The 27,326-nt window shown below is 33.6% G+C and overlaps 1 protein-coding gene across 5 annotated transcripts in view; it reads right to left on the reverse strand.

Moving 5' to 3' along the window:
• The window catches only part of SUCO (SUN domain containing ossification factor), an 85,284-nt gene that overhangs the window by 46,324 nt on the left and 11,634 nt on the right, over window positions 1–27,326 (reverse strand). For 3 of the 5 annotated variants that reach the window (XM_045877440.3, XM_064594311.1, XM_064594313.1), the window contains exons 2-9: window positions 15,684–15,792; window positions 13,513–13,623; window positions 11,254–11,408; window positions 9,513–9,650; window positions 9,135–9,285; window positions 5,316–5,439; window positions 4,401–4,537; window positions 3,291–3,358 (exon numbers count right to left, since the gene is read on the reverse strand). In XM_045877440.3, coding sequence (XP_045733396.1) covers window positions 3,291–3,358; window positions 4,401–4,537; window positions 5,316–5,439; window positions 9,135–9,285; window positions 9,513–9,650; window positions 11,254–11,408; window positions 13,513–13,623; window positions 15,684–15,792 — 993 coding nt within the window. The remainder of the gene's footprint in view (window positions 1–3,290; window positions 3,359–4,400; window positions 4,538–5,315; window positions 5,440–9,134; window positions 9,286–9,512; window positions 9,651–11,253; window positions 11,409–13,512; window positions 13,624–15,683; window positions 15,793–27,326) is intronic. The other 2 variants (XM_064594312.1, XM_045877439.3) reach the window with 1 other exon arrangement.

Genomic DNA, 27,326 nt, shown 5'->3' on the forward strand with positions numbered 1-27,326 from the left:
CTAAAGTATCTATACTACCCAAAGCAATCTATACATTCAATGCAAACCCCATCAAAATAATACCAGCATTTTTCAGAGCTAGAACAAACAATTCTAAAATTTGGATAGAACCAGAAAAGACCCCAAATAGCCAAAGTAATATTGAAAAAGAAAAGCAAAGCAGGAGGCATCACAATTCTGGACTTCAAGCTGCGTTACAAAGCTGTAATCATCAAGGCAGTGTGGTACTGGCACAAAAACAGGACACATAGATCAATGGAACAGAACAGAGAACCCAGAAATGGACCCACAACTATCTGGTCAACTAACCTTTGACAAAGTAGGAAAGCATATCCATTGAAAAAAAAAACAGTCTCTTCAACAAATGGTGCTGGGAAAACTGGACAGCAATATGCAGAAGATTAAAACTGGACCACTTTCTTACACCACACACAAAAATAAATTCAAAATGGATGAAAGACCTAAATGTGAAACATGAAACCATCAAAATCCTAGAGAACACAGGCAATAACCTCTTTGACCTTGGCTGTAGCAACTTTTTACTAGACATGTTGCCAGAGGCAAGAGAAACAACAGCAAAACTGAACTATTGGGACTTCATCAAGATAAAAAGCTTCTGCATAGCAAAGGAAACAATCAACAAAACTAAAAGGCAGCCTATGGAATGGGAGAAGATACCTGCAAATGAAGTATCAGATAAAGGTTTAGTATCCAAAACCTATAAAGAACTTATCAAACTCAACACCCAAAAACCAAATTATCCAGTTAAGAAAGGGACAGAAGACATGAATAGACTCTTTTCCAAAGACGACATACAGATGGCTAACAGACACATGAAAAGATGCTCAACATCACTCATCATCAGAGAAATGCAAATCAAAACCACAATGAGATACCACCCCACACCTGCCAGAATAGCTAAAATTAACAACACAGGAAACAACAGATGTTGGTGAAGATGCAGAGAAAGGGGAACCCTCATGCACTGCTGGTGGGAATGCAAACTGGTATAGCCACTCTGGAAAACAATATGGAGGTTCCTCAAAAAAGTTAAAAATAGAACTACCTTATGACCCAGCAAGGCACTACTAGGTATTTACCCAAAGGCTACAAAAATACAGATTCAAAAGGGTATACGCACCTTGATGTTTACAGTAGCATTATCAACAATAGCCAAACTATGGAAAGAGCCCAAGTATCCATGCAACTGATGAATGAGTAGAGAAGATGTGGTGTGTACACACACACACACACACACACACACACACACTCGACTATTACTGAACCATCAAAAAGAATGAAATCTTGCCATCTGCAACAACATGAATAGAACTAGAGTGCATTATGCTAAGCGAAATAAGTCAGTTTGAGAAAGACAAATACCATATGATTTCACTCATGTGGAATTTAAGAAATAAACCAGATGAACACAGGGGAAGGGAAGGAAAAATAAGATAAAAACATAGAGGGAGGCAAATTGTAAGCCACTCTTAACTATAGAGAACAAACAGGGTTGCTCAAGGGGAGGTGTTTTGGGTGGGGATGGGCTAAATAGGTGATGGGCATTAAGGAGGGCACTTGTAATGAGCACTGGGTGTTATATGTAAGTGATGAATCACTAAAGTCTACTCCTGAAACCAATACTATACTATATGTTAACTAACTTGAATTTAAATAAAAACAAGAATAGTGACGAAAGTTTTGAGGAAGATGAGGTATAAACTTACTCTACCAGATATTAAGACTTATAAAACTACAGTAAGACTGTGTGGTCTTAATATACCTTAGGAGGATTAACCTACTTAAATCAAGTGAAATCAGTTAAAGGTGCTCTGAAGTTCAATTACAGTGAAAAGACACATATGTAAGTGAGCGAAAACTAAATATGCAGTAAACATATATACAGAAATGCATGCTGTTTGGCAGAAATGTTAAAATACAAATGGGTAGCTATGACTACTTCATATAACTTCATCCCAGCATGTCTCTGCTTGAAATACAAAATTTTAGAGACTAAAACTTGAGCTGTTACTGACTACAGAGGTTCCTACAAATAAAAACAAAAACCTCAAAATAACACTGTAATTATAATCTCAGATAATCATTTCCTCAAATCCAATCTATGAGATAAGGAAAAATACACTTTTAAATTATCCTTAATACCCTTAAATAATTTGTGGTGTAAATGTACCAAAAGGAGTGAAGGCCAAGAATAGAAAATAAGCATTATCTTTAAGGTTTAAAGAGTTTCTCCTCAAATTAAAAAAAAAAATCAATATATATATTTTTAGTAAATCAATATGATGGCAATAATTTACCTCAATTCTTTTTTGAACAGCTGCTTTTGAGCAATTAAATCAAATAATCTAATAAAACTGTTGGTATATCACACATTATTTTCCTCCATAAATCTGTTCCTTTGCCTATATTCTTTTAGTTAATGGCAGAATTATAGATCCAAGTAGGAGTCAAAATCCTGGGAGATTTCCTAGATGACTCTCTCCACATCCAATTACTAACCAAGAGCTGCCAATTTTATCTGCTATAAATATCTTTCATAACGCCCTCTCTTCTATATCTACACTGCCAATGCCTTAATTAAAGCAGGTTCCTAACTGGTTTCCCTGCTCCCAATTGCATTCTGCTGTAGGCCATCCTTTGAGGACAAGCCTTCTTAAAACACCAGTGAAATCATGTCACTTCCTTACTTAAAACAAACACTTCCCTCCATGGCCTTTAACAAACTTCAAAAAATTGTAAGTATACACAGCATTGGATGGCCTGGTTATTGGTAAACTATATCTCCTGTCTCCTCTTCCACGACCACTCTAGTTATACCTTTATTCTTATCATGACTAAAATAACCTCTTCAGGCTGCTTCTACTTACAGCTGCCATAAGAAATATGTTCCTTTTAGCACTGTTCCCTTATTCTTACAGTTCCTGAATACCTCTCCCTCATTTGTGACTTCCTATGAATCCTTCAAGATTCAGCTCAGGAATTATTCTCTCACAATTAAATATCATCACTGTTCCTATCATAATCTTTCAGCAATACTTTTAATACTATTTCATAATTATTTGGCTAGATCTATTTTTTGCCTGTGGCTGTGACCTTCTCAAAAGGAAAGGTATTTCGTCTTCAATTCTGTATCCCAGGACCTAAGGTAAGTACAGTACCAGCACCTATCAATCATAAATGCTTTTTAAGTGACTACAGGAACAAATCAATCTAATCCTAACATAAAAGCTTAACATAATATGTACACACATAGAATGCACTTTACTTACCAGATTTTAGTGCTGCAAGGATTCAACATATAAAGATCCATATTTTCTATAAGAATAGCAGATGTGCTCTATTTTAAAAAGGGGAAGGGAATAAATTACTTAAGGAAAAATATTTCAACTGTAAAGATTTCTAGGATTTCTATTTTTAGATCTTAAAATACTAAGATTCTGAAACACTCATCTGAGAAGAAGGCATAAAAATGGCTAAAATTTACTGGTTATGTCTATAGTGTTAAGTTAGCCTTACAACAAAACATTTTAAATTAAATGTCTGTTACTATAAAGGAAAAATGATTTTCTATTAGCTATTTTCTTTTTAAAATTTCAAACAGGTTTTAAAAGTTAAAAGACAGGATGAATGCCCTTCATTGAATGAAGAGATAAACTGCAGCACATCCAGACAACAGAATATCATTTAGCGCTAAAAAGAAATGAGCTATTAAGCCACAGATGAAACTTAAATGCATATTACTGCATGAAAGAAGCCAATCTCAAAAGGCTACATACAGTATGAGTCCAACTACATGACACTCTGGAAAAGACAAATCTATGAAGATAGTAAAAAGATCGGGGGTTGAGGGGAGGGAGGGATGAAAAGGTGGAGCACAGAGGATTTTTAGGGCAGTAAAAATACTCTATGATACTATGATTGATAACGTGTCATTACACATTTGTTTAAACCTATAGACCATATGATAAGAGTGAACCCTAACATAAACTATAGACTTCAGGTGATAATAATGTGTCAGTGTAAGTTATCAACTGTAACAAATGTATCACTCTGGTGGGAAGTATGTTGATAATGGAGGAGGCTAAACATGTGTGAGAGTAAGGGTTATGAAAGAAATTTCTACCTTTCTCTCAATTTTGCTGTGAACCTTAACTGTTCTTAAAAAAACAAAGTCTTTGAAAGAAATAAAAAAGGTGCGATGTATCAACCAATATAACTAAGAATTCATACAAGAAAATGTCTTTAAAAGCATAATCTTACATTTATCAGTGAATCAGAAAAGTAGCTCATGTTAAAATACAGTTCTCAGCAAACTGCTACCTTGATTTAATAAAGTTACTAGTGTCCTACAAGTATAGAAGAATTTTATAGTTAAGTACCTTGGCTTCTGGATTAGCTGCCAAAATTTTGGCACCACATTCTACTGAGGCATAATTATTTCGATTTTTCTGCACTTTTTTTGTTGCATGTAGACCTCCATTAGAAGATGGATGCATTGACTGACCTGCAGACAAACCTTATTATAAACATATATATATGATGATTATGATTAAAAATACTCCCAACAAACAATGATCTCAAAAGCAATAGCTGATATGTACTGAAGAACAGGTTCTAACGCTTAAGAGAATGTTTTAAAAAACCTGTTAAATTCAAAATGCTTTACCTCATTGGCTTTAAAATACTCCCCCAAACCAAATTAACTACAAAAATCCACATTACTTGATTTATGTCTAAGTAATATAATTCTCAAAATAAAGCTTATCCATGAGAATCAAAATATTGTATATACATATTTTATTAAAGATGAATGCTGTCCTTCTAGCATTAAGAATTTTTAACTCTGAGACTTACTTTACAAAAAGAAACTGTAATACCTCAGTCCAACTCTATTTACAGTTTAAAGCTTTATGACTCAAAAGTTTCATTCATATCCCAGACAAGCCCCCCAAAAAACAAACAGAAAGTTTCTGTGCAATTTTCCTTATAAACTGAAATGAAAACTACTGCTCTGCCTACTTTATCTTATTTTTTCCTCATTTAATAATTTACAAAATGGATTTTAATTAAGATTAAAACTATATAATTATACACAGGTAAATTACATAGGTTGATAATTATACATCTTAGTAATTTTCACCTTTAAAAAGCTTTCAAAGGTTTTATTTTATTTTACCCACTATGAAGAGAAATGCGTATTTAAACCAGGCCCCTCCCCCCCAAAAGTAATAATAAATAAATAAATAAATAAATAAATAAATAAATAAATAAATGGAATCACAGTGTTTCCATACTTTTTTCTTTTTCTACTTCCATAACTTTCTTCTTCCATTCATCAAATGTTGGTATATCTTCTGGATCTTTGGGACTTGTTACAGATATATGGTCAATTTCCCCTGGTTTTGTATAATCAGAACTCTTAAAGAAATGTGAAAGAACAGAGAAAACAGATTAATAAATTATAAAAGTACAAATGTTTATGTGAAATTAAAGTCCAATTTTATAGTTGATAGATAATATTTCAAAAAAAATGAAATGTAAAAAGTTTTGGTTTACTTAAAAGTTGAGTTTCTCTTGAAAAATTGAAATCTTCTACCTAAGCACAAGATCTATTCCTTCACATTAACAATATAAGTATAGGTTGTAAAAAAAATTGTATTATATCCTAAGCAATTACTTACACATAAAACTGTACAAATCAATAAATACTACAGTTGTAATGCAACCATCTTAAAATTTAAGTTAAAATAATATAGGCATTAAAAAAAGCGAACTAATTTTAGATGTAGCATATAGTTTCTAAAAGATCCTTAACACGAATTACCATTCACATAAAAATTTAAGATGGATTTAAAAACATAAAGAAACACAAAGAGTCTAAAGAAAAACAAAGCTTTTTAAAGAAAGTATAGAAAAATCTTCATATATAAAAGGATTTAACAAGGTGAAGAAAGAATAAATTATAAAAAAAAGTCTGATACATTTGGCTGGATTAAAATTTAAAATTAAATGTATCAAAAGACCATAAACTACATTGTACAATAAGCCACAAGCTGAAATAAGTAGTTGCAATATCTGCAACCAATAAAGGATTACTACCAACTACACACTACCTACAATCAATAATGGAGGAGATAAACAATAAGTTCAGCAAAGAGAAAATACAAAATGCTCAATCTCAGTAATAATCAGGGGAATGCAAATGAAAACCAGAGATGCTGAATAAATTATACCAATCTGATGGAGTTTGAAGTGTGGCATGTCTGTTGGACCATGGGACATCTATTAGACTGCTGAAGGGGGTTCAAAATTTAGCAATATTAAGGGTGCATGGCTGGCTCAGTCAGAAAAGCATGCAACTCTCATCTTGGCGTCCTGAGTTCAAGCCCCAAATTGGATGCAGAGATAACTTAAATAAACTTAAAAAGACTTAGCCATATTAAGTAAAGATGTGCATACCCTATGACCCAATAATTCCACTCCCATGTATAAATATGAGTGAAAACATGCACATGTGCCTAGGAAAATATGCATGAGAATGCTTACTGCAGCATTGTTTGTAACATCAAAAAATTAGAAAAAACCTGAATTGAAGACCAGATAAATTGTGGTAGTGAAATACAACATTGTAAACAATGAACAGACAAATCTCAAAAACAATGGTGAGTAAAATGATATTTAAGGCAAGAATGATACCACTTTATATTGCTTCAAAATATGCTAAATAATAGTATGTACTGTTTATAATAATGCAGTTTTGGAAAAAGTTTAAAAACACACTCTTACACACACACATAGACACGCTGAATTTGACACAGGTGTTCTATCTGAAGAGGAGAGAAGAAATATAACTGGGAAAAGGCACACAATTTAATTTGTAATTTTTTCCGTAAGCTGAATAATATATGTAAAGATGCTCATTCCATTATTTATTTCTGTATTCCTAAAACAGTGCATAACATATTTAGTAACAGTTCCCTGAGAAGTGCACAACATCTGTTTAGACAGCTTACTCCGGTAAATAGCACAAGTCTCATGTAGTGTACGTGTGCTATATATAGTGTAGGGCACATTTTGAGAACTAATACTCGCTATATTAAAGCACACTTTTTTTTTTAAGATTTTATTTATTTATTTGACAGAGAGAGAGAGAAAGAGAGAGACAGTGAGAGAGGGAACACAAGCAGGGGGAGTGGAAGAGGGAGAAGCAGGCTTCCCGCGGAGCAGGGAGCCCGATGCGGGGCTCAATCCCAGGACCCTGGGATCATGACCTGAGCCAAAGGCAGACGCTTAACGACTGGGCAACCCGGGCGCCCCTAAAGCACACTTTTAAGGACTGATACTAGTATATTAGAATTACACTAATACACTAGCTTATTAGAATTACATGAATTACACAAATACACGAATACAAATACCCATAATCTCCCTCTAGGAAGACAGCAAATTGGCTCCCATACAACCTCCATCTTTTGCAGAACAAGCTAACTGACTAAATAATGTGGCTATTAAATAAAAACCTAGTTTCAGCACAATGAGAAAATAAGCAAAAAACATATATTTATAAAAATTAACCTGAGTACTTAAGAATAAAGCCCAAATACTAAAAGAAATACAACAAAAAGTTAGAGGAACATACACACACTTTTTGAGATCCAGGCAAAGCAATCACTATCACCTCTTAGCAACAAATAAGAGAACTAAACAATACAATAAAAACACATGGTAAAGTACTGTCTCTCAGTATGGCAAAGACTGTCTTCCAGATTCTTGAGATAACAGGGATAACACAAAGATCTTTTGCATCAGAAAAAAAACTCTCTCCAGTCACACAAACTTAACTGGGAAGAATTATCCTGAACTGGACAACACATAAAACTACTGGATATTTCATAATGTGCTTATTATCTGATAATTTTTCCAGGATATTAATATAGTTAAAAATTATACCATTTTGCCTATTAGCACAAACTCAGAAACCATTTTTATATACTAGGTAATGAAGGGCAGTTTCAGTCTGCTAATGGTGAAGGAGAACAAGCAAAACTGGGACAAAACTGGCTGCCATGTAGTATCAGAGAAGTCTATGTAGTATCAGATGAATCTTAAATACCTCCAAAGAAGATATTTTTGTAATGTTTGTCTAATTTTATTTATGGCTGTAGACAACTGAACTATAACATATGCTTGATTTGGTTTCATTGGGAAAATTAGTTCCTTCAAGATGGTGGGCTACGAAATGTTGAGCTCCTATAATTGTAAGAAGCATCATAAAAACAGCTGGTAGTGATAGTAAAGTCTCCAGAAGGAAGTTTAGTTAGTTGTGAGTACAGATTCACTGAAAATATATGACAGAGAAGGTGGAGAACAGAAGATCCAAATTAAAAAGGAACAAATGTGGACATGGTACTCAGTACTTTGAACCTCTCTTTGATTCCGCATGTTTTACTTTTGTTAAGTTCATGGAGTGGACTTCATCTCTGTTACTCAGTTATTTCTTACCTGAAGGAGGCCTAGACTCCTCTGTCAACATTTCTTCAGGAAATTCTGCATTGGCCTCTATATGAAGTCAAAGCAGAACTCAAAAGGAGAAAGGAAAGTAAAACTGCTACATGGGGCTAGTATAATTGTAAAATTCATACTCTTCAATATAAGCTGTATTCTGCACACAAATAACAAAAGGTAAAAATGTCTCTTTAAAATAATTCTGGTTGAAAAGCCTAAATTTAACAGTGTATATGGAGTTAAACTTATTATTCTGAAGATACCTGAATTTAATAGTCATAACTTCTTCTATATAGCTCTCCAGAAACTTCTTAAGTAAGGACTTTATGTATCTGCTATCAAACAGTTGATGGTAACAGAAAACCACTTAATTATATACAACTAAGGGCTGTTCATACTTGGAACAACTGTATGTATAAATAATATACTGGTAAGAGTACCCAGGAAGTAACCATTTGCTCTCAGGAAGTACAGCTCACCTCAGTTCCACATTCCTCATTAACTACTTAATCCCTAATTTTATGGCAAATATGGTTAGCAAATTGCAAGATTAGCTAATAATAAAAATGCATATAATAAAGTAGGAAACAGTCAAGTATATAACTTACCTCATTTTTTAAATTATCTGAAGCGTTCAATGCAGATTTTGTATCACCACTAGCCTGATCACTTGCTGAAACTTTTGATTCAAATTCTGATTTTGTTATTTTTCCTTTGCCATGTGAAGATGACACATTTTCTATATGCTGGCCAACAAGGCTATTTGAAACCAAAAAGACATATTAAAAAAAATTAACTGAATAACAAGTTTATGTAATCTAAACTGTTAAAATTATCATGTACAAAATAAACCAAGAAAAGAGCACAAAGGGATTAGCTTTCTCGCAGCTTTCTCGCGATCATAAAGTGGAATTAGGCACACACCAAAGTCCATTCAAACATGACACTGCTATTATTACAAAAGGAAAACAACAGCTCACACCCACCTTTCAGGTGGACTGACAAAGGAAGGCTGGTCAACTGGAGTATTTGCTTCAAGGGCCTCACCAACATCACAATCAGTTTCAGATTGCTCAGTTTCACTTGGTTTTGCTATAGGAATAGTACCAGGGTTTTCTATTTCACTAAAAACAGAAACAAAAAAGACAATCTGGCAACTTAATGAACATAATGTGGCATAAGTTACAAATTGTATTAGTGATTTTCAAAACATAATCTAAACCAGAGAAGAATGCCTTACTGTTCTACAGGCTGTTTTCAAGAATTTACTTATTTTAAATCATGTAAAGTTAACTGCTGACTCTTGATCTGTTAATGGCTTTGGCTGTTAAATAGGTAATTACCAAATTTTAAAACAAAATATCATAGCTTAGTATTTGATCTCATAAAAAATAAGATTTTAAATTTATTTATGTATGTATTTATTTATTAGAGAAAGAGAAGGAGAGTGCACTAGCACATGCAAGTGGGGACAGGAGGGACAGAGGGAGAGGGAGAGAGAATCTTAAGCAGGCTCCATGCTCAGCATGGAGCCTGACTTGGGGCTCAATCTCATGAGCCTGAGATCATGACCTGAGCTGAAATCAAGAGTTGGATGCTTAACTGACTGAGCCACCCAGGTGCCCTTAAAATTTATCTTAACTGTATCTTCTCTAATGTTTCCTTTCTGTTAGTATAATCTACCAGTATTAGAGTTGTTGCCTATAGTTATCAAAAAATAATCTATTATCTTAAAACATTTCACTAAGTTCTTAAGGCACTTTTAGAATTTCATTTTTAAAAATACTACCCTAATATTCTGTCCTACTCACTTCCAATTCACTAAGCAGTCATGTTCAGTACAATGGGAAAATAAGATGTACTGTTCAGATTTGTAATATCTAGCCTTAAATTCTTTCTGGAATAAGTATTTTTAAATTTTTAAATACTACCGTTACTTCTAAGAATGTCTTGTTTCTTTATTCCTTACCTAGGATAAACCCCTAAATGGCAACTCTAACATCTTTGAATACAACTCCTCTACCCCAGTCCCTTCCATTCTTGAGAAGAATAAGTGTTTAAAAAGTGCTGTGGGAAAAAAAATTTAAAAAGTAGTGAAGATAACAATAATATTAACTGACACATATATATTATCATTATGTGCCAGATATTGTTCTATTCGTTTTTAATATATATATTAACTCATTTGATAAAGGAAATGCTTAATGTAGTATGAGAGAAGGGAATTTTGTTCTGTAGTGTTGCTGTAAGGACTAGGAAAGTACACAATAGATTTTCTAAATTAAGGAACTCTTACAGCTACATATTCTGAATATTTATTATCAAGTTTGAAAAAGGTAGCTATTCACAAAAAGACACAATTATGAATGGAATGCTTCAGTAATATTTGATAGAAATGAATAATCTGACATTTGAATCTTTGATAATTATAGGGAAGATTATTCAAATAAGTAGTTACTTAAACAAGTAGAACCTCATTTTTTGTGATGCAGAGATTTCATGGCTGAGATCTAATCAACCTCACTGGGTTTAGAAACAGAATAAATACTCCTTATATCAAAAGATCCTTACATTAAAATAAAATAAAAATGCAAAATAGAGGCATCATAACTTAAGTCTGCTATACAGTCTAAACTTCAAATCTGAGTTTCAAGCTGCCTTATCTTCTTAAGACATTTTTCTATCATTACCTAATTAGATTCTCTTTTTTTCTTTGTAATAACTTACTCAAGCTTTGAGATTGGAGTGATCTCTGAGGTAGATGAGCTGGAAATATTTTCAATGTTTTCACTGCCCACAACTCCACTGGAAGAATCTTCATGTAGATCAATTGTAGGGAGTGTCTCAATTACAGATGGACTTAACTTTTTTGACTCCATATTCTGTTTAAAAAAAAAAAAAGTCAGTTATATTAAATGTTGAGATTAATAAATTATCTCTTTAGCTATACAGGATTTTATAAAAGTATGTCTCAAAAGTGACAGTATCAAGAATGTACTTTTATAAAAATCCTATCTTCCAACAACACCTCCCAAGGAATATATTTCATATTAAAATACAAGCTCTAGACATTTTTCATGTCATTTCACAAACTAGAACAAAGGAGCTTGCCTTTCTTCTTTCCTATTTTCTATCAGGACCTACATATATTTCCCTCTTACTTTAATTAATGCTAGTAGCAACACAGAAATCATATTTAAATATACAAAACAACACATACTTCTTGCCGCAGAGCAGTTTAGAAGATAATGTACATCAATAAACAACAACACAGGGCATGTACAAGTAACATTACAATGCAATAAATGATTCTCACTGATCCTTCAGTCCTTGGATGCTCTGGGCCATTCACTCCTCCAAAACACAATCTGAAATCTACATAATACCACTCATATTTGAAACCTCTATCAGCACATTCTCCCCCACTACCAACCTTAAATAGAATTAGCCATTCCTCTTCCTCTATACCTCTACTGTTCTCTGTATAGACTTAATAGAGCATCTGTAAAACCTCAATTGCCTTATTTAGGTCTCCTTCTCTTTTTCAAGTATACTATAAATGTCTTGAGTAAGAACTATGTTCTCTTGATTTTCATGTTCCCTGGCACATAGTAGACATTTAATGCTTATTAAGTGAGTATCAAGTGAGGTACTCATGCTCAGTTCAAGGAAAAGAGAAACTATAGACTATTATGGACTAGAAAAACTAGGACTTTGAAGAAAAAAAGGACCCAGTATGAGAACAGAAAGAAAACATAAGATATAGAGTCAGTGGAATATAAAATATAATCATCTGGGGAATTATTTACACTGAAATGAAAAATACACAAAGGAATACAAATAGTTTGCATTTTATGGTGGAGGCCTTGAGAAAAGGAGTTTTTATTATTATCAAATATTATCATTTTAATATGTATTCAGTATTAAAAAAAAATGAGATAGTTTACTTTTTTTTTTTTTTACTAAGTCTCCAAAATCCAATATGTATTTAATACTTACAGCGAGTCTCAATTTGGACTAACTGCATTTCCAGTGCTCAATAGCCAAATGTAGCTAGTGGCTACTATACTGAACAGCAAAGATCTATAAGACGCAGTAAGCACTTCAAAGTACTTGAGCAAGAGTATACCATGATAAAAATTCTAGAAAATGAACAATGGCAGGACTGTTCGGGATAGTCATATAACTAGAAGGGCTACAGAGAACACTTTCTTACTCTTACGTAGAAACATTTGACAAACATCTTCTAGGATCCAATAAAATGAAACTCACTATTTGTACTTAGATAGCCCAATTAAGTCATAAAATAGCTCTAACTGTATTTTAAAAAAGAATTCTCCCTCATTTTGAGCTGAAGTTTGTTTTTGTTAATATTTGAGATACTTAGTTTTTCCTTAGTTCTTCGTCCTCCAGATCAAATATCCCTAGTTCCTTCAGCTATTCCTGATATTAAATGGGTTCCAGATGCTTCAGCATTCTGGTCAGTTTATAGTTTTTAACATCTTTCATAAAATCTGATGTACAAAATGGAAAATAATATTCAGAATGTAATATAAGAAACATATAAAACATACTTTAACCTATTATTAATTCATACTCCACACTGAATGACAAAAGTTTGGTATCAAAATACTTTGTTTTACATACAAATACTTTCTTTTGTTGTAAGTTAGAAAAAATTTCCCGACATCTAAAAATCTGGAGACAAAGATCCGTTATAGTGAGCCAAAATGGAATCTATGAAGACATGAGAACTTACACCCAAACTTTTACTACAAAGAAATAGTCACATTTATTATTAAATCTGTAATTTTACATTTTCTCAAAAGCAGTACTCTTAGCAGGTGAATAGTATTAAAGCCAATTGCACAACAGTTCAAAAAGAAAAAGTAACAATACACAATATGGTGACCAAACAGAAGTTTTCTGTCTTGTGAAGCAGTTTTAAAAGACGTTATCATTAAAGATCAAAGCAACATAGCTTACCTGTACATCCACAATGTAGTCATCTTTTAATTTATGTTCTTCTGGAGGACTAGGTAAGTTTGAACCCACTTTTTCCGATAATTCGGCATTGATAGGTCCCTCTCTTTTATCCTATATTGCAACAAAGAAAAAAGGGTAACTGATAAAACTGTTTCAGAAAACAGTCCTAAACAATATTATATACTTTATAACACATTTGACTCTTACTTTTATTTGTGTAATGTGTCCATCTTCCTGCATTCCCTTCCTTGCCACCACTTAAAATGTATACTAAATGAGTTGAAGACCCTCATTTGATTTCTTAATAAGCACTTTAGTCCTACCACGCAGCACTATGTATTAGGCACACAGTAAGACTTCAGGAAATATCTAATAAATGAATGTACATACAGCTCTTTGTATCATCTCTCTTTTGACACTGACTTACAAGTTAAGATTTCAGACACCTTCAAGTTTAAATGTATCTTCTAGCATGTAAGTTTCATAAAAGCAAAGTTCATATTCTTTGTTTACATAAATCTTTATAACGTATACCAGATACTTAAATATTTGCTGAAAGAATGTTTTCCCCCCCGAATACTTCGCTTATATTCATTCTCACATTTAGTCTTCAAATTTTTCAGCAGAGATTAGATCAAAGTTTTACAGACCGTGGGTAAAAGTATAAAATTGTATTCTTTTTAAAGAGATATTCAGCAACAGTCTTCAAAATTGCTCCATCCCAGAAATAAATCCAACATAACTCCAAAATTTGAATAAGTATCATGCCAACCCCTCCAAGTATGTAATTATAAACTTATGTTCACACACATGCACACACATAAGCCCACATGCACACACACAAGCCCACGTGCACAAACACAGCTGAGAAACAATGCTAAAGTCTGTCAATAAAGAAATACATCATAATTTATACAATGAAATAAAAATGTAACCATCACAAGAATACAACAACATGAAAAGGTATCTATGAGATATTATTGGGGCAAAGGGGGAAGTCATTTGTAGAATATTTATAATATGACATTTTATGGAAAATAAAATACTAATTTGTGTGCCATATTTAGATAACCAAAAAAAAAAGTCTCAATGTTTTCACAAGAAACAGTAAATTGTGGTTCCTCTGGGGAGGGGAACAGGATATAAATATGAATATTTTATAGTTAGTATAAATTACTTTTATACAGTTGATCCTTGAACAATGCAGGGGTTAGGGGTACCAAGCCTTAGCACAGTCAAAAATCTCCATATAACTTTTGACTCCCCAAAAACTACTAATAGCCTATTGTTGACCGGAAGCTGTACCAATAATAAGCAGTCAATTAACACATATTTTGTATGTTATATGTATTATTATACTGTATTCTTACATTAAAGTAAGTTAGAAAAACAAAGTGTTAAGAAAATTGTAAGAGAAAATACATTTACAGTATTGTACCATAAAAAAATCTGCATATTAATGCACCCACACAGTTCAAACCCATGTCATTCAAGGATCAACTGTAACACATATATTGATGGGGGGGGGGAGCCAAATCTAGTCAATACTCACCTTCTATTATTGAGTGACTGATTGATTTTAATTTCTCTCTTTTTTTTTTAAGTAGGCTCCATGCCCAATGTGGGGCTTGAACTCATGATCCTGAGATCAAGAGTCACATGCTCTACTGATTGAGTCAGCCAGGCACCCCACCTTTTATAATTTAAAATGATAAAATAATAAATGATTTAAAGACCATCTGGTCTGGTTTTTTGGACTCTGTCTATTCACTCCACCCAATTATATAAAAAAACTACATGGCCACTGACTGCAGGGTCTCCCTATAATCCTCAGTTCTAAGTGTTTACTTATAAGGGTTTCTTTTGAAACCTTTGAACTATTTAGAATATTAAAAAGTGAACCACTGGTTTTCAGTTCTCCGAATAGCTACTATTTTTTTCCCTACTCTAGGACTAACGATGTTACAACATTCCAAGAATAAACATATAAATATCTCAAAGATAGCTTACTTTCAGAATGACCTGAGTAATTCTTCCGATTACAGCAAGGAGAATTACAAATCACCAAAAACTATGTCATAGTATTTTTGAAATGACTTTTATTCCAAACGTTTTGAGGAAGTCTTAAAAAGCTGACACACAAATTACATTGTCAACTTTATTTAAGGTACCTTTTTCTGGAATTGTACATCTTCATTTTCTAGTGCACAATTGTCATCTTGAGAGTAATATGATGAAGCTGAAGAACTCTCTTTACAACATACACGCCAACTGGGAAGCCTGTAAAACATTCACCATCACCAAAAGAAAGAAAGAAGGAAAAGTTGTTAAGCCAACATATTCCCTACTATGGGCTAGAATTTTAGGCAATAAATAAATAGATGGCTCCTACCCTAATGCCCTCAAGAACTTAACAATTTAATGAAGACAAATGTACGTAAGACAAGTATTTTTATTTAATGCCCTAAAAACCCCCCATAAACTGTGTTATCAGCATTCCAAGTAAGGGATTATGAATTTCATGAAGGTAAAACAATAAAGATTTCACAAAAGGAGTATCTGATAATTATCACAGAAGGAAAAGTTTTCAAGGAGTTAACCTCCTCAGAAAAGTATCAGATGCCAATAATATTCTAAATTTTACTAAATATTTAAGAACAGAGAATTCTAAAGCTGCCTAAACTATTTCAAAGAATAGAAGCTAAGTTTCCAAATAGTTTTGATATAGGAAACAAAGCCGTGATAGCCAAAATTAAGAGAAATAGCACACATAAATGAATACTACAGGTTAATACAACCTTTGAAATCAGACACAAAAATTCTAAATAAAACAATAAAAGAGAAAGTCTCTAGGAACACACCAAAGAAATAATATACCACTGTTATGATCAAGTAAAGTTTAGTTCTGATATTCAAAAGTGGTTCAATATAATAAAATCTATTTATTTAGTCTACCATGCAAAAATATGAAGGAAAAATATCTTATGATTATTCCACAGTCATTGAAAGACATCTGATAAACTTACACATCCATCAAGATTTTCTTAAAATAGAGAATAAGCAGATGTTTACCATGGAAACATATATGCACAATACACAAGCCTAAAAGTCAGTACCAAACTTAGTGACGTAATCTAAAAATAACCCTATTTAGATCTGAAACAAGACAAGAATGTCCATTACTGTTAGTATTATGTAATATGATAAAAAGTATAAAAATGGAAAAGGGGACAGAAAATGATCCTTAATTGCAGATAATTACTTTATATAGGTGGAAAATTAAAAAGAACCACCTATTAAAAGAAGTCTTGGGTATAAAAATTATATTCCTAGGTATAAAATTAGATTCAAATCAATTCTACTCAAACCATCACCACCTGTTACAAGATGAAACAGAAGAAAAGTCCCCATTTGCAAAAGAACAATAAAAACTAAAATACAAACTTAGCAAGAAATGTTCTATTTGGTTGAACTGTTCGAAATCGCCAATATTTGACAATTCTTTAACATGGAAAAGTCAAATTATACAATTTGAGCTAATATATACAGAAGATTTGAAGACATAAAGAAGATTTTTAAGTAGGTAGGCTGATATAAAATTTATATAAACAGTAAGAATAATCAAGAAGATTTTAATATGAGGGAACTACATGTCTATGAAACCACAGTAATCACAACAATATAGTATTGAGATGAGAGAGGGAAAGGGAATCCCCTTGGTGACTGGAAACAGAAATCCTAAGATGACAGCTATACAGAGAGAACAGGGAGCAACCAAGTCTAAACTGGAGGTTATCAGAAACTCTAGAAGAACCTTCTTTCAGAGGATGAAATTGACAGCACATCAGATAGGTCTTTGAAAATGTTAAGTACAAATCTATGTAACTGCCAGATAGTTCGTAATTAAATAAAAAAATAAGCAAACTTAGTAAGTCAAATATTAGTTCCAGGAGAAAAGAAAAGAAGTACAGAAAAGGAAAAGTAATCATGTTTTACTACATGGCTCAGCTGTGAATAGCATATATATGTCAATAATTATATAAATAATGAATATTGATCTAACCCAAATTATGACAGAATTGTATTACCAGCATATAGTAAAAAGAATCTGATCATCTGCACTAGAATACCTAAAACTGACATTAAAGCAATTATTTTAGAGACAAAGAATATAAAATTAATCAGCCAAGAGATGAAAGTGGTTTCTTTCAAACCAAAATAAATAAATAAATCTTTTAGAGCTATCTGACTTTCATATGGATATACTATTTTGATAAAATTAAAACTAAAAAAATAAAGGGGGAGAAGAGCAAGGTACATAATAATATATACATACTTAGTAGGCTACCATGTATATATGTGTACTAAAGGTATTTGTGTGTGCATACATTTCTTTGAAAGATTTTTTTTTTTAAAAAAGCACTACCTTGGTTGCATCCAAGGAGGAAAACTGGGTGGCAGAATCACAAGAAAAATACAAGAGCATTTTTTTACTAAATACTCTATGTCTTCTGAATTTTGAACCACAAGAATATATTACTTTTCAAAACCTCATACTGATACATCATTATTTATTATGTACTTCTTTACTGACAGACTTTTACATTGTTTCTCGGGGGGGGAGGGGTGTTTCTCGGGGGGCGGAGGGGTGGTGTGTGTGTAGGTAAGGTAGGTATGTATTTGGGACAACCAAAGTTTCAAATATCCAAAACTGTGGATATTAGCGTTTTGGTAGTGATACTCCCTTAATTTCTTATCCTTTTCTATAGTTTCTAAATTTCTACCACAAGCATATACTAGTTTTATCATCAGGAACTATGTGTGTGTGTATATATAATTCCTAATATCCACAGTTATTGTGAAGACCAACAGATCCTTGTTTTTAATATCATAAATCAATCCTATTACTCCAAGTTCTGAGTTTTTTGGAAATGAGATTAGCATTAGCATCAGTAGACTCAGTAGACCGCCCTCCCCAATGTGGGTAGGTTATGTGAGATTTAGCATTCAGGGTGGCTGGGTGAAAGGTATATAGTTAACTCTTCGTACTATCTTTGCATATTGTCTATAAATCTAAAATCAATCCAAAATACAAGTTTCATTTTTTTTTTTTTAAGATTTTATTTGACAGAGAGAGACAGCGAGAGAGAGAACACAAGCAGGGGGAGTGGGAGAGGGAGAAGCAGGCTTCCCACAGAGCAGGGAGCCCGATGCGGGGCTCGATCCCAGGACTCTGGGATCTTGACCTGAGCCGAAGGCAGACGCTCAACGACTGAGCCACCCAGGGGCCCCACAAGTTTCTTTTAAAAATAAGCACAATCCATGGAAGAAAAAATTGAGAAACCGAACTTCAAAATTAAAAACTTCTGTTCCACAAAATACACTTATTAAAATGAGAAGGAAAGTTACAGACTGGGAGGAAATATTTGCAAAGCATATATGTGGTAAAGGATTTGTATCCAGTGTAAAGAACTCTCAAAACTCAAGTAAGAAAGAACCCAATTTTGGGGTTGCCTGGGTGGCTCAGTCAGTTAAGCATCTGCCTCAGCTCAGGTGATGATCCAGGGGTCCTGGGAGCTAGTTCCGCATCAGGCTCTTTGCTCAGTGGGGAGCCTGCTTCCCCCTCTGCCTGCAGCTCCCTTGCTTGTGTTTGTGTGAACACACATGCTCTCTCGTGCTCTCTCTCTCTGGCAAATAAATAAAATCTTTAAAAAAAAAATAAGAAACAACCTAATTTTTTAAAAACAGGCAAAAGATTTTCACCATCATATCACCAAAGAAGACACAGGGATGGCAAATAAAAGTGAAAGATGCTCAACATCCTTAGTCATAGAGAAATGCAAATCAAAACCATAATGAGATACCACTACTACCTATTAAAATGGCTAAAATTTAAAAGACTGGCCATACTAACTGTTGCAAAGAATATGGAAGGACTGAAACTTTCATATACTGTTCATGGGAATATAAATGGTACAATCACTTTGGAAAACAATTTGGCATTGCTTTAAAAGTGAAACACACTTATATATGATCCGGCCATTCCACCCTTAAGTATTCACTCAAGAGAAAGGAAAACACAAAAGGTCACAGGAGCTCTATTTATAGTAGTCAAAAACTGGAAAAAACTCTCAAATGTCCATGAACAGGTACAGAGATAAACAATCCGTACTACAGACATGCAATGTAATACTATTCAGCAATAAAAAGGAATGAATTTGAAACACACAACACCCTCAAAAAACTTCTTCTGTGAAAGAAGCCAGATCAAAAAAAAAAAAAAATAGTATATAGTGTATGATTCCGCTTACGTAATACAAAAAATGCAAACTAAACTATAGCTACAGAATGCAAATCAGTGGTTGCCTGGAGGAGGAAGCCAGGAGGAAAGGATTACAAAAGGGCATGAGAAAATTCCTGAGGGTAAAGGGGATATGTTCACCAATTGCTTGGATAGTTTCATGGATGTATACATATGCCAAGATGAATCAAACTGTACAATTTATGTAGTTTTTTGTAGGCCAATTATGCCCCTGATAAAGCTGTTTTAAGAAGTGGAACAGAGAGAAATGAAATAAGATTGACAAAAGGCTAATTATTATTGAAGCTAGGCAACAGGTACATGCCTGTTACACTCTTCCTTCTATACTTTTTTTGGCATGTCTTTAAATTCCCATAAGAAAAAGTTTTAGAATTCCATCCATTTTTAAATAGAAAATAATAATTCAGTGTTGTATTTACTTTCTACATATATTATTGTAATACCTGTCTGGGTACAGTTGCCAGAATAGAATTCTTTTTTTTTTTTTTTAAAGATTTTATTTATTTATTTGAGACAGAGAGAATGAGAGAGAGCAAGCACATGAGAGGGGGGAGGGTCAGAGGGAGAAGCAGACTCCCTGCCGAGCAGGGAGCCCGATGCGGGACTCGATCCCGGGACTCCAGGATCATGACCTGAGCCGAAGGCAGTCGCCCAACCAACTGAGCCACCCAGGCGCCCCAGAATAGAATTCTTTAAAATGGACAAAAAGCATATGGATAAATTATAAACTGTATGAGCTTAAAAGCAATAGAAATATTAGCAGTTGTTGAGCACTCCATTTTAATTTCGTATTTATATCATTAATGTTTCTTTTTTTTGTTCACTCTCCAAAAAATAGGCTTACCATGTATTAATAGAATAAATATATATTCATCTATTTTAATGACAAATATTTGTTATTTGCCTATTATTTCCACAAAAGCTGTTTTAGATACGGTCTTAATGGTTACTAGATTTTTAAAAAAAAGTACCACAATGTGGAAGGAATGAATGTTCGTATCCAGATGACACTAATAGTTTTTTCTTGAAAGGTTTTCAATTTGAATGTATAGTGACTTAAGTTTTTCTTGCAGTGGGAACCTACAGTCTAATACTGCTAGGCACTATGCTGTTTTAAAGGGTATGTTAAAACTAAATATTTCAAAAAATAGTGGTTAAAATGTAAATGTTAAGTAAAAGATGTATTAATTAGCTCTTACTGAAGAGAACAGGAGAAGGACTCAGGAAATTTTTTCTAGAGGATATAGCAACTGAATTAAGTCTTAAAGTGACAAAAAAAAAGATTTAATTAAGAGAGAAAGTATTCTTTAATGTATAAGTGATTGAGGAAACACCATTTTTTAATACCAATGGCTTAGAATGAGAGTGTTTTACAACTGCTAGCTCAAAAATACAGACCTAGCTACCTTAAACAATTACTTTTTATAATCTTATCAAAGAAATTTAGCAAAATAATGCAATAATAAATTCCATTAATGTGCAATAAAGAATATGTTAATATGCAAATGAGCCAAGCCTAATAATTGCAGGGAGAGGGCAAATCTAACTGGAGTCTGAAGTTTGAAAGTCAAACTTTCAAATGAATTAATGTTTCCCTCTGAGTTATACTGAAGAAACTATATAAGCACTTAAGACTACCAATATTACCAGATATTATGTTAGATACAGAGGCTTGTTAGGAAATGTTAGGCATAATTTTCAATTCATTAAAAATTTGAGTAAAGATACATTGAGAAAACACGAAAAAAAATAAGTAGCAATTCTAATTAAAACAATTAAATTGATAAGCATTATGTCACTAAGAGATTTATTTATCTTAGTAAAAAGATATGATTATAAATATATATGCACCCAACAGTATCACTTCAAAATATATAAAACAACCAAAGCTACGTGTGAAAACAGAATAATCAAAAATTATGGTAGCTTATTTTTTTTTTAAGAGAAAGCGTGGGGGTTGGGAGGAATGGGGCAGAGGAAGAGGGAGAATCTTAAGCAGGCTCCATGTCCAACATGGAGCCTGATGCAGGGCTCAGTCTCAACCCTGAGATCATGACCTGAGCAGAAATCAAGAGTTAGACCAACTGAGCCACCCAGGTGCCTTGGTAGCCTATTTTAAATTATCTCTTACAAAATAAGAGATGGACAAAAACTAAGGAAACATAGGATTTATATTATATATAAGAAACAAGCTTGATCAAAAATATAGAACTTTATAACAAATCAAATTAAACATTCTTTTCAAGCACACATGGGATATTTCCCAAATACTGATCATATACTAAAACTTCAAAAGAAGACTCAAATTCCAAAGACTGAAGATCTAATAAACTATACTCTATCAACCACATGGCAACAATATTTGAAGTAACAAAAAGCCAACATTCTAAGTCTAGAAACACAAATGATGCAGCAGAATAATCCTTCCGTTAAAGAGGAAATAATAAGGAACAATTATGAAATATTATAGTGGAGGACTACTGGTCAAAATTGGTGGGATGCAGATAAGACAATAGCAGGAAAACTATGCTTCTAAACACACTGGAAGACAAACCCTGAAAAAAAGAGCTAATCTTTCAACTCAAAGAGATAAGAGTGTAAATAAAATAAAATAAAATAAAAAGGAAGGCTATAAGGACAGAAAACACTGAAATAAAGAAAAAGGCAAAGATTCAGAAAACCAAAACTTGGTTCTTTGAAGAAAATGTTAAAAAGATAAATCTCTGACAAAACCGATCAAGAAGAGTTGGTGATGTGAATTAACAAAATATGCTACAAAAACATGAAATAACCACAGATAAAACAGATTTTTAAAATTATAAAATATTACAAATTATACAAATACCAATATATTTGAAAAGTTAGAAGAAATGGGTTTGTCTAGAAAAATAGCAAAACTGGCACAAAGTATAAAACTAATGAAAATTAAAGAAATTTGAGTGGATTAATCAATACCTCACACAGAGAAGGGAAAAATCCCAAACCAGGTTTTGTTTTTGTTTTTTTCACTTTTTATTTGGGAATAATTTCAAAGTTTCAGAAGAATTGCCAGCATAGTACAAAGAACATACACAAACCATATCAACCTATTGTTAACATTTTGCCTCATTTCTTCCATCACTTGTCATTTGCTCATAGCACACTCTCACATCTTCCTTCTTACACTCTTTCTTTCTCCCTCTCCATTTAATTTATCTCTAACTACCTTACTATGTATTTCCACAGAATAAGGATATTCGCTTACATAACCACAGTGCAATTATCAACTTCCGTTACAATGACATAATACTTTAACCTATCATCCATACTGCAATTTTGTCAATTAACCCAATAATATCCTTATAGCGTTCCCCCTCCACTACTCCCAACTACAGAATTGAGTCCAGAATCATGTCCTGCATGTATCATGTGTCTTCAGCCTCCTTTAACCTGAAATAAGTTTTTGGCCTTTACCTTATGTGGCACTGATATTTTTTAAGAACACAGTCCTTTAATTTTTTAAATAATATGGTCCTTATTTGAGGCTTATCTGATGTTTCTTCATGTCCAGATTCAGGTTATATATTCCTGGATGGGATCCTTCATAAGTGATGGTGTGTTTTTCTCAGGGTATTATATCCAGAAGCATACGATACCCAACTGTTTCAGCACTTGCAATTCCACTTTTAGGTATTTCTCAAGAGAAATGAAAACTATGTCCACAAAAAGGCTTGTATGAAAATGGCCCTAGTACCTTTTATTTCTAATAGCCAAAAACTGGAAGCAGCCCAGATGTCCAACAGCAGAATAAACTATAATATATTCATAGAATGTACTAACTACTCCCAATAAAAGTAAATGAATTACTGACTAATGAAACAACATGGATAAATCTTAGCAACATTATACTGAGTAGCCAGACACAAGAAAATACTGTATAACTCCATTTAGATGAAGTTCCAGAATTAGCAAAACTAATCCACAGGTGACAGAAATCGAATCACAGGTTGCTTCAGGGGACTCACTAGAAAAGGACATGAGGAACATTCTGGGGTGATACAAATGTTCTGTATCTTGATGGGGGGGTAGGTTACACAAATATATGTATTTGTCAAAACTGATCCAACTACATATAGAACTAATATATGTGCATTTCATTGTATGTAAATTATCTCAACTTAAAAATTTAAGAAACAGAAAAGTTTGTATTTTCCTCCCAGCAGTAACCAAAAAGAAAATAAGCTATTGGCAATAAAAAAAATTATAAACAATTTAGAAATTAACCTAAGAAAAATAATACACAACCATTTATAGATAAAAAATTTTAACTCTGGTCATGATCATACAATAAAGAAATAAATACACAAAAAATCTAATATGTTCATAGATGGAATACTGGTGACAGCAATGTAAAGATAGCAATTCATCACTCAAATATAACTCTTATCAAAATACCTGAAGGATCCATTCATTCTAAATATGATACAGAAAAAAAGTGGCCCAGGGCGCCTGAGTGGCTCAGTCGGTTAAGCGACTGCCTTCGGCTCAGGTCATGATCCTGGAGTCCCGGGATCGAGTCCCGCATCGGGCTCCCTGCTCGGCGGGGAGTCTGCTTCTCCCTCTGACCCTCCTCCCTCTCGTGGTCTCTGTCTCCCATTCTCTCTTTCAAATAAATAAATAAAATCTTATTAAAAAAAAAAAAAGAAAAGAAAAGAAAAAAAGTGGCCCATGAATAGCTAAATTAACAAAAAAAGCGAAGGCATGTGGTTCACCTTGCCAGATAATTAAATTTATTACGAAACCATTCTAACTAGACTACAGTACTGGGATAGCAAAAGACAAGCAAATGGAACAGAATACACCCAAATGCATTTATTAACATATAGTCTCTCATTAGAAGCAGCCACACACAAAGTGCTGCTCAATGAATAAATGATATTATGAGGCTTTCCTGAGGGCATCTCCCACATCATTAACTACTTAAAATTCATTTTAATGATGGTTCTAATAACCAAAGCAATTAAAAGTGTTAAATGAAAAAAAGTAGAAAGAATGAGATTAATAGCATCATACAATTTATGTAAAATTTTATAACATATAAGCAAAACACGACTATTTGGGAAGAAAACATCAAATAAATACATGCAAGCTGACTAGAAAGGCTCAAATATACTCTGGGGTAACTGCCTAAAATGGGGAAAAGAATGACACTGAAGATAGAAGATAAAAGAGTAATCATGTAAAATGGAGTGAAAAAGGGGACCCATGCAGAACTCTGCATCGAGTATGAGCAATGTAATCCTAAGTACCTGATGTCTTGGGGGAAAAAAAAAAAGTTATGTTTTTAAACTAATGATGTAATGTATGGGGATTAACATAAGAATAAAAAAAAAGTTATGTTTTTATTTTTTTATTCAGACTTTTAGATGAAAGTCTTAATCTAATTTTTACAAATAAAGAAGCTAAAGCTCAGAAATTAACTTGCCCAAAGTCGTTCAATTTGTGACTGCAAGCCTAGATTATCTCTCTCCAAAGCCTATGATCTTTCTGTATTGCTATACTTCATATTTAATATTCTCTGGTCAACCGATCTGTTCACTCAAGAATTGATGGTATTAGTCAAGGCTAGTTATAGCATAACAAAAATATAAGAAATATCACAAAAGAGGAATAACATTTACCTCAGATTTAGATAGTGGCAACAATAGAAATATCAAGTTTTGTAACATAGTGGCTAGGACATGGAACTTCAGAGTCAAGATTCCCAAGTCCTCCATTTATTAGTCGTATGTTCTTGGGTAAATTACAAAATCTGCGTGCCTCAATATCGATACTCTAAAATGGAGTTACTTCGGGGCATGTGTGTGGCTTGGTCAGTTAAGCTTCTGACCCTTGATTTTGGCTCAGGTCATGATCTAAAATGGAGCCTAGCATCCAGCTTTGCACTGAGGGTGGAGCCTGCCTGAGATTCTCTCTCCCTCTGCCCCTCCCCCTGGCTCGTGCACCTATGCACACTCGCTCGCTTGCTTGCTCTCTCTCTAATAAATAAAATGGAGTTATTATGAGGAAAATAAAATGATGCATGCACTGTGCTTAGTCTGACATAAAATATGCACTCAAATGTTAACTACTGTTAACAGCTATTGTCCTTTCTACCTTCTTTTACTTATCAAATTCCAGATTAGCATATACTTATAGTCTCAATTTCTTCACCTTCTACTTAGCCCTCAGCCTGCTGAATTCTAATTTCTGCCCTCATTAAACTACTGAAATCAGCATGGTAGTAGCAGGATTTACCTTTTTTGATTTCTCTGCTGTGTGTGGCACCTCTGACTACTGCTTCCACTTGAAACCCTCTTCTCCTTTGGTTTGTCAAATTATACAATTCTGTTTCCCATCTCAGAGTCTTCTGAGTCTCCTTTGATATGCAGCTGCGGACTGCAGCAGATTAAATTCCAGGGCTTCCAGGGTTCTGTTCTCAGTCGTCCTTGTATACCTCATTTAAAAGTTCAATCTCCCCCACTTCATGTTCCAAGATATCTCCAAAACAACTAAATCCAAACTTGAACACAAAAATCTTCCTTTTTCAAATCTCCTCTTCCTATACCCTTGATCTCATCATGTGATACTCCTATCCACCCAGTCCTCAAGTTAGAAACCTGAAAAACATCTATACTACTCCTTTTCTTTCATCCTCCCTCCACTATTTACAGTTCATTTTACCTCAAATTTCTGTAACCCGTTTCTCCATCCTGTTATGATTGCCTTAGCTCAAGCCCTCATCTCTTACTTACAGCAACCTCCTAACAGAGTTCCCTAATTCCTATCTTACCACCTCTGCAAATCAACCCTTCACACTGCCAAGAACCTAACTCTAATTGTCAGAATTACTGTTCTCCTTCTTAGAACCTTTTATCAACTCTCCATGACAAAATTCAAGCTTCCTTGCATATTTTAAAATATCTAAAATTTTCTTCTATTGGCTAAGTCTTCAGTTTCATATTTTCTGCCACTCCCTGCCTCCCACTTCATGCTTCAGTAATACAGAACTACTTGTAGTTGTTCCCTGAACACATACTATGCTGTCTCATGCTTCCAAGCCTCTGGCTCATGCTTCTCTGTCTTCCAAGACTATTCTGCCCCTGCTCCCACTCCTCACCATCCAAAACCTGACTAAATTCTTACTCTTTTTTCTGGGGGCAGGAACATGTTAGGGACTAGGACACATTCCTGATTTCCACAATCTGGGGTTTGGCCACAACCCTTTGGCATATCTGAGCACTTACTACAACGCTGAACTGAAATTAATTGTTTGTATTTCTGTTCCTCACATAACGCTGAGCACCTCTATGACAAAGAACTTACTGCCCTGTTCTCAGCATGGTGATCTACTGAGCTCTTCCTTTGACTATGGATTGGAACAGCTTGGATAAGAACTTAGAAAAGGGAGAGAGCCCAGTAATCATGGAATTTATGGTAAAAGAAAGAACAGAACTGGGCAATGAAGAATTGC

Source organism: Mirounga angustirostris, unplaced genomic scaffold (assembly GCF_029215605.1).
Source record: "Mirounga angustirostris isolate CCGP_5_RB_7025 unplaced genomic scaffold, mMirAng1.0.hap1 SCAF_6, whole genome shotgun sequence".
NCBI lineage: Eukaryota > Metazoa > Chordata > Mammalia > Carnivora > Phocidae > Mirounga > Mirounga angustirostris.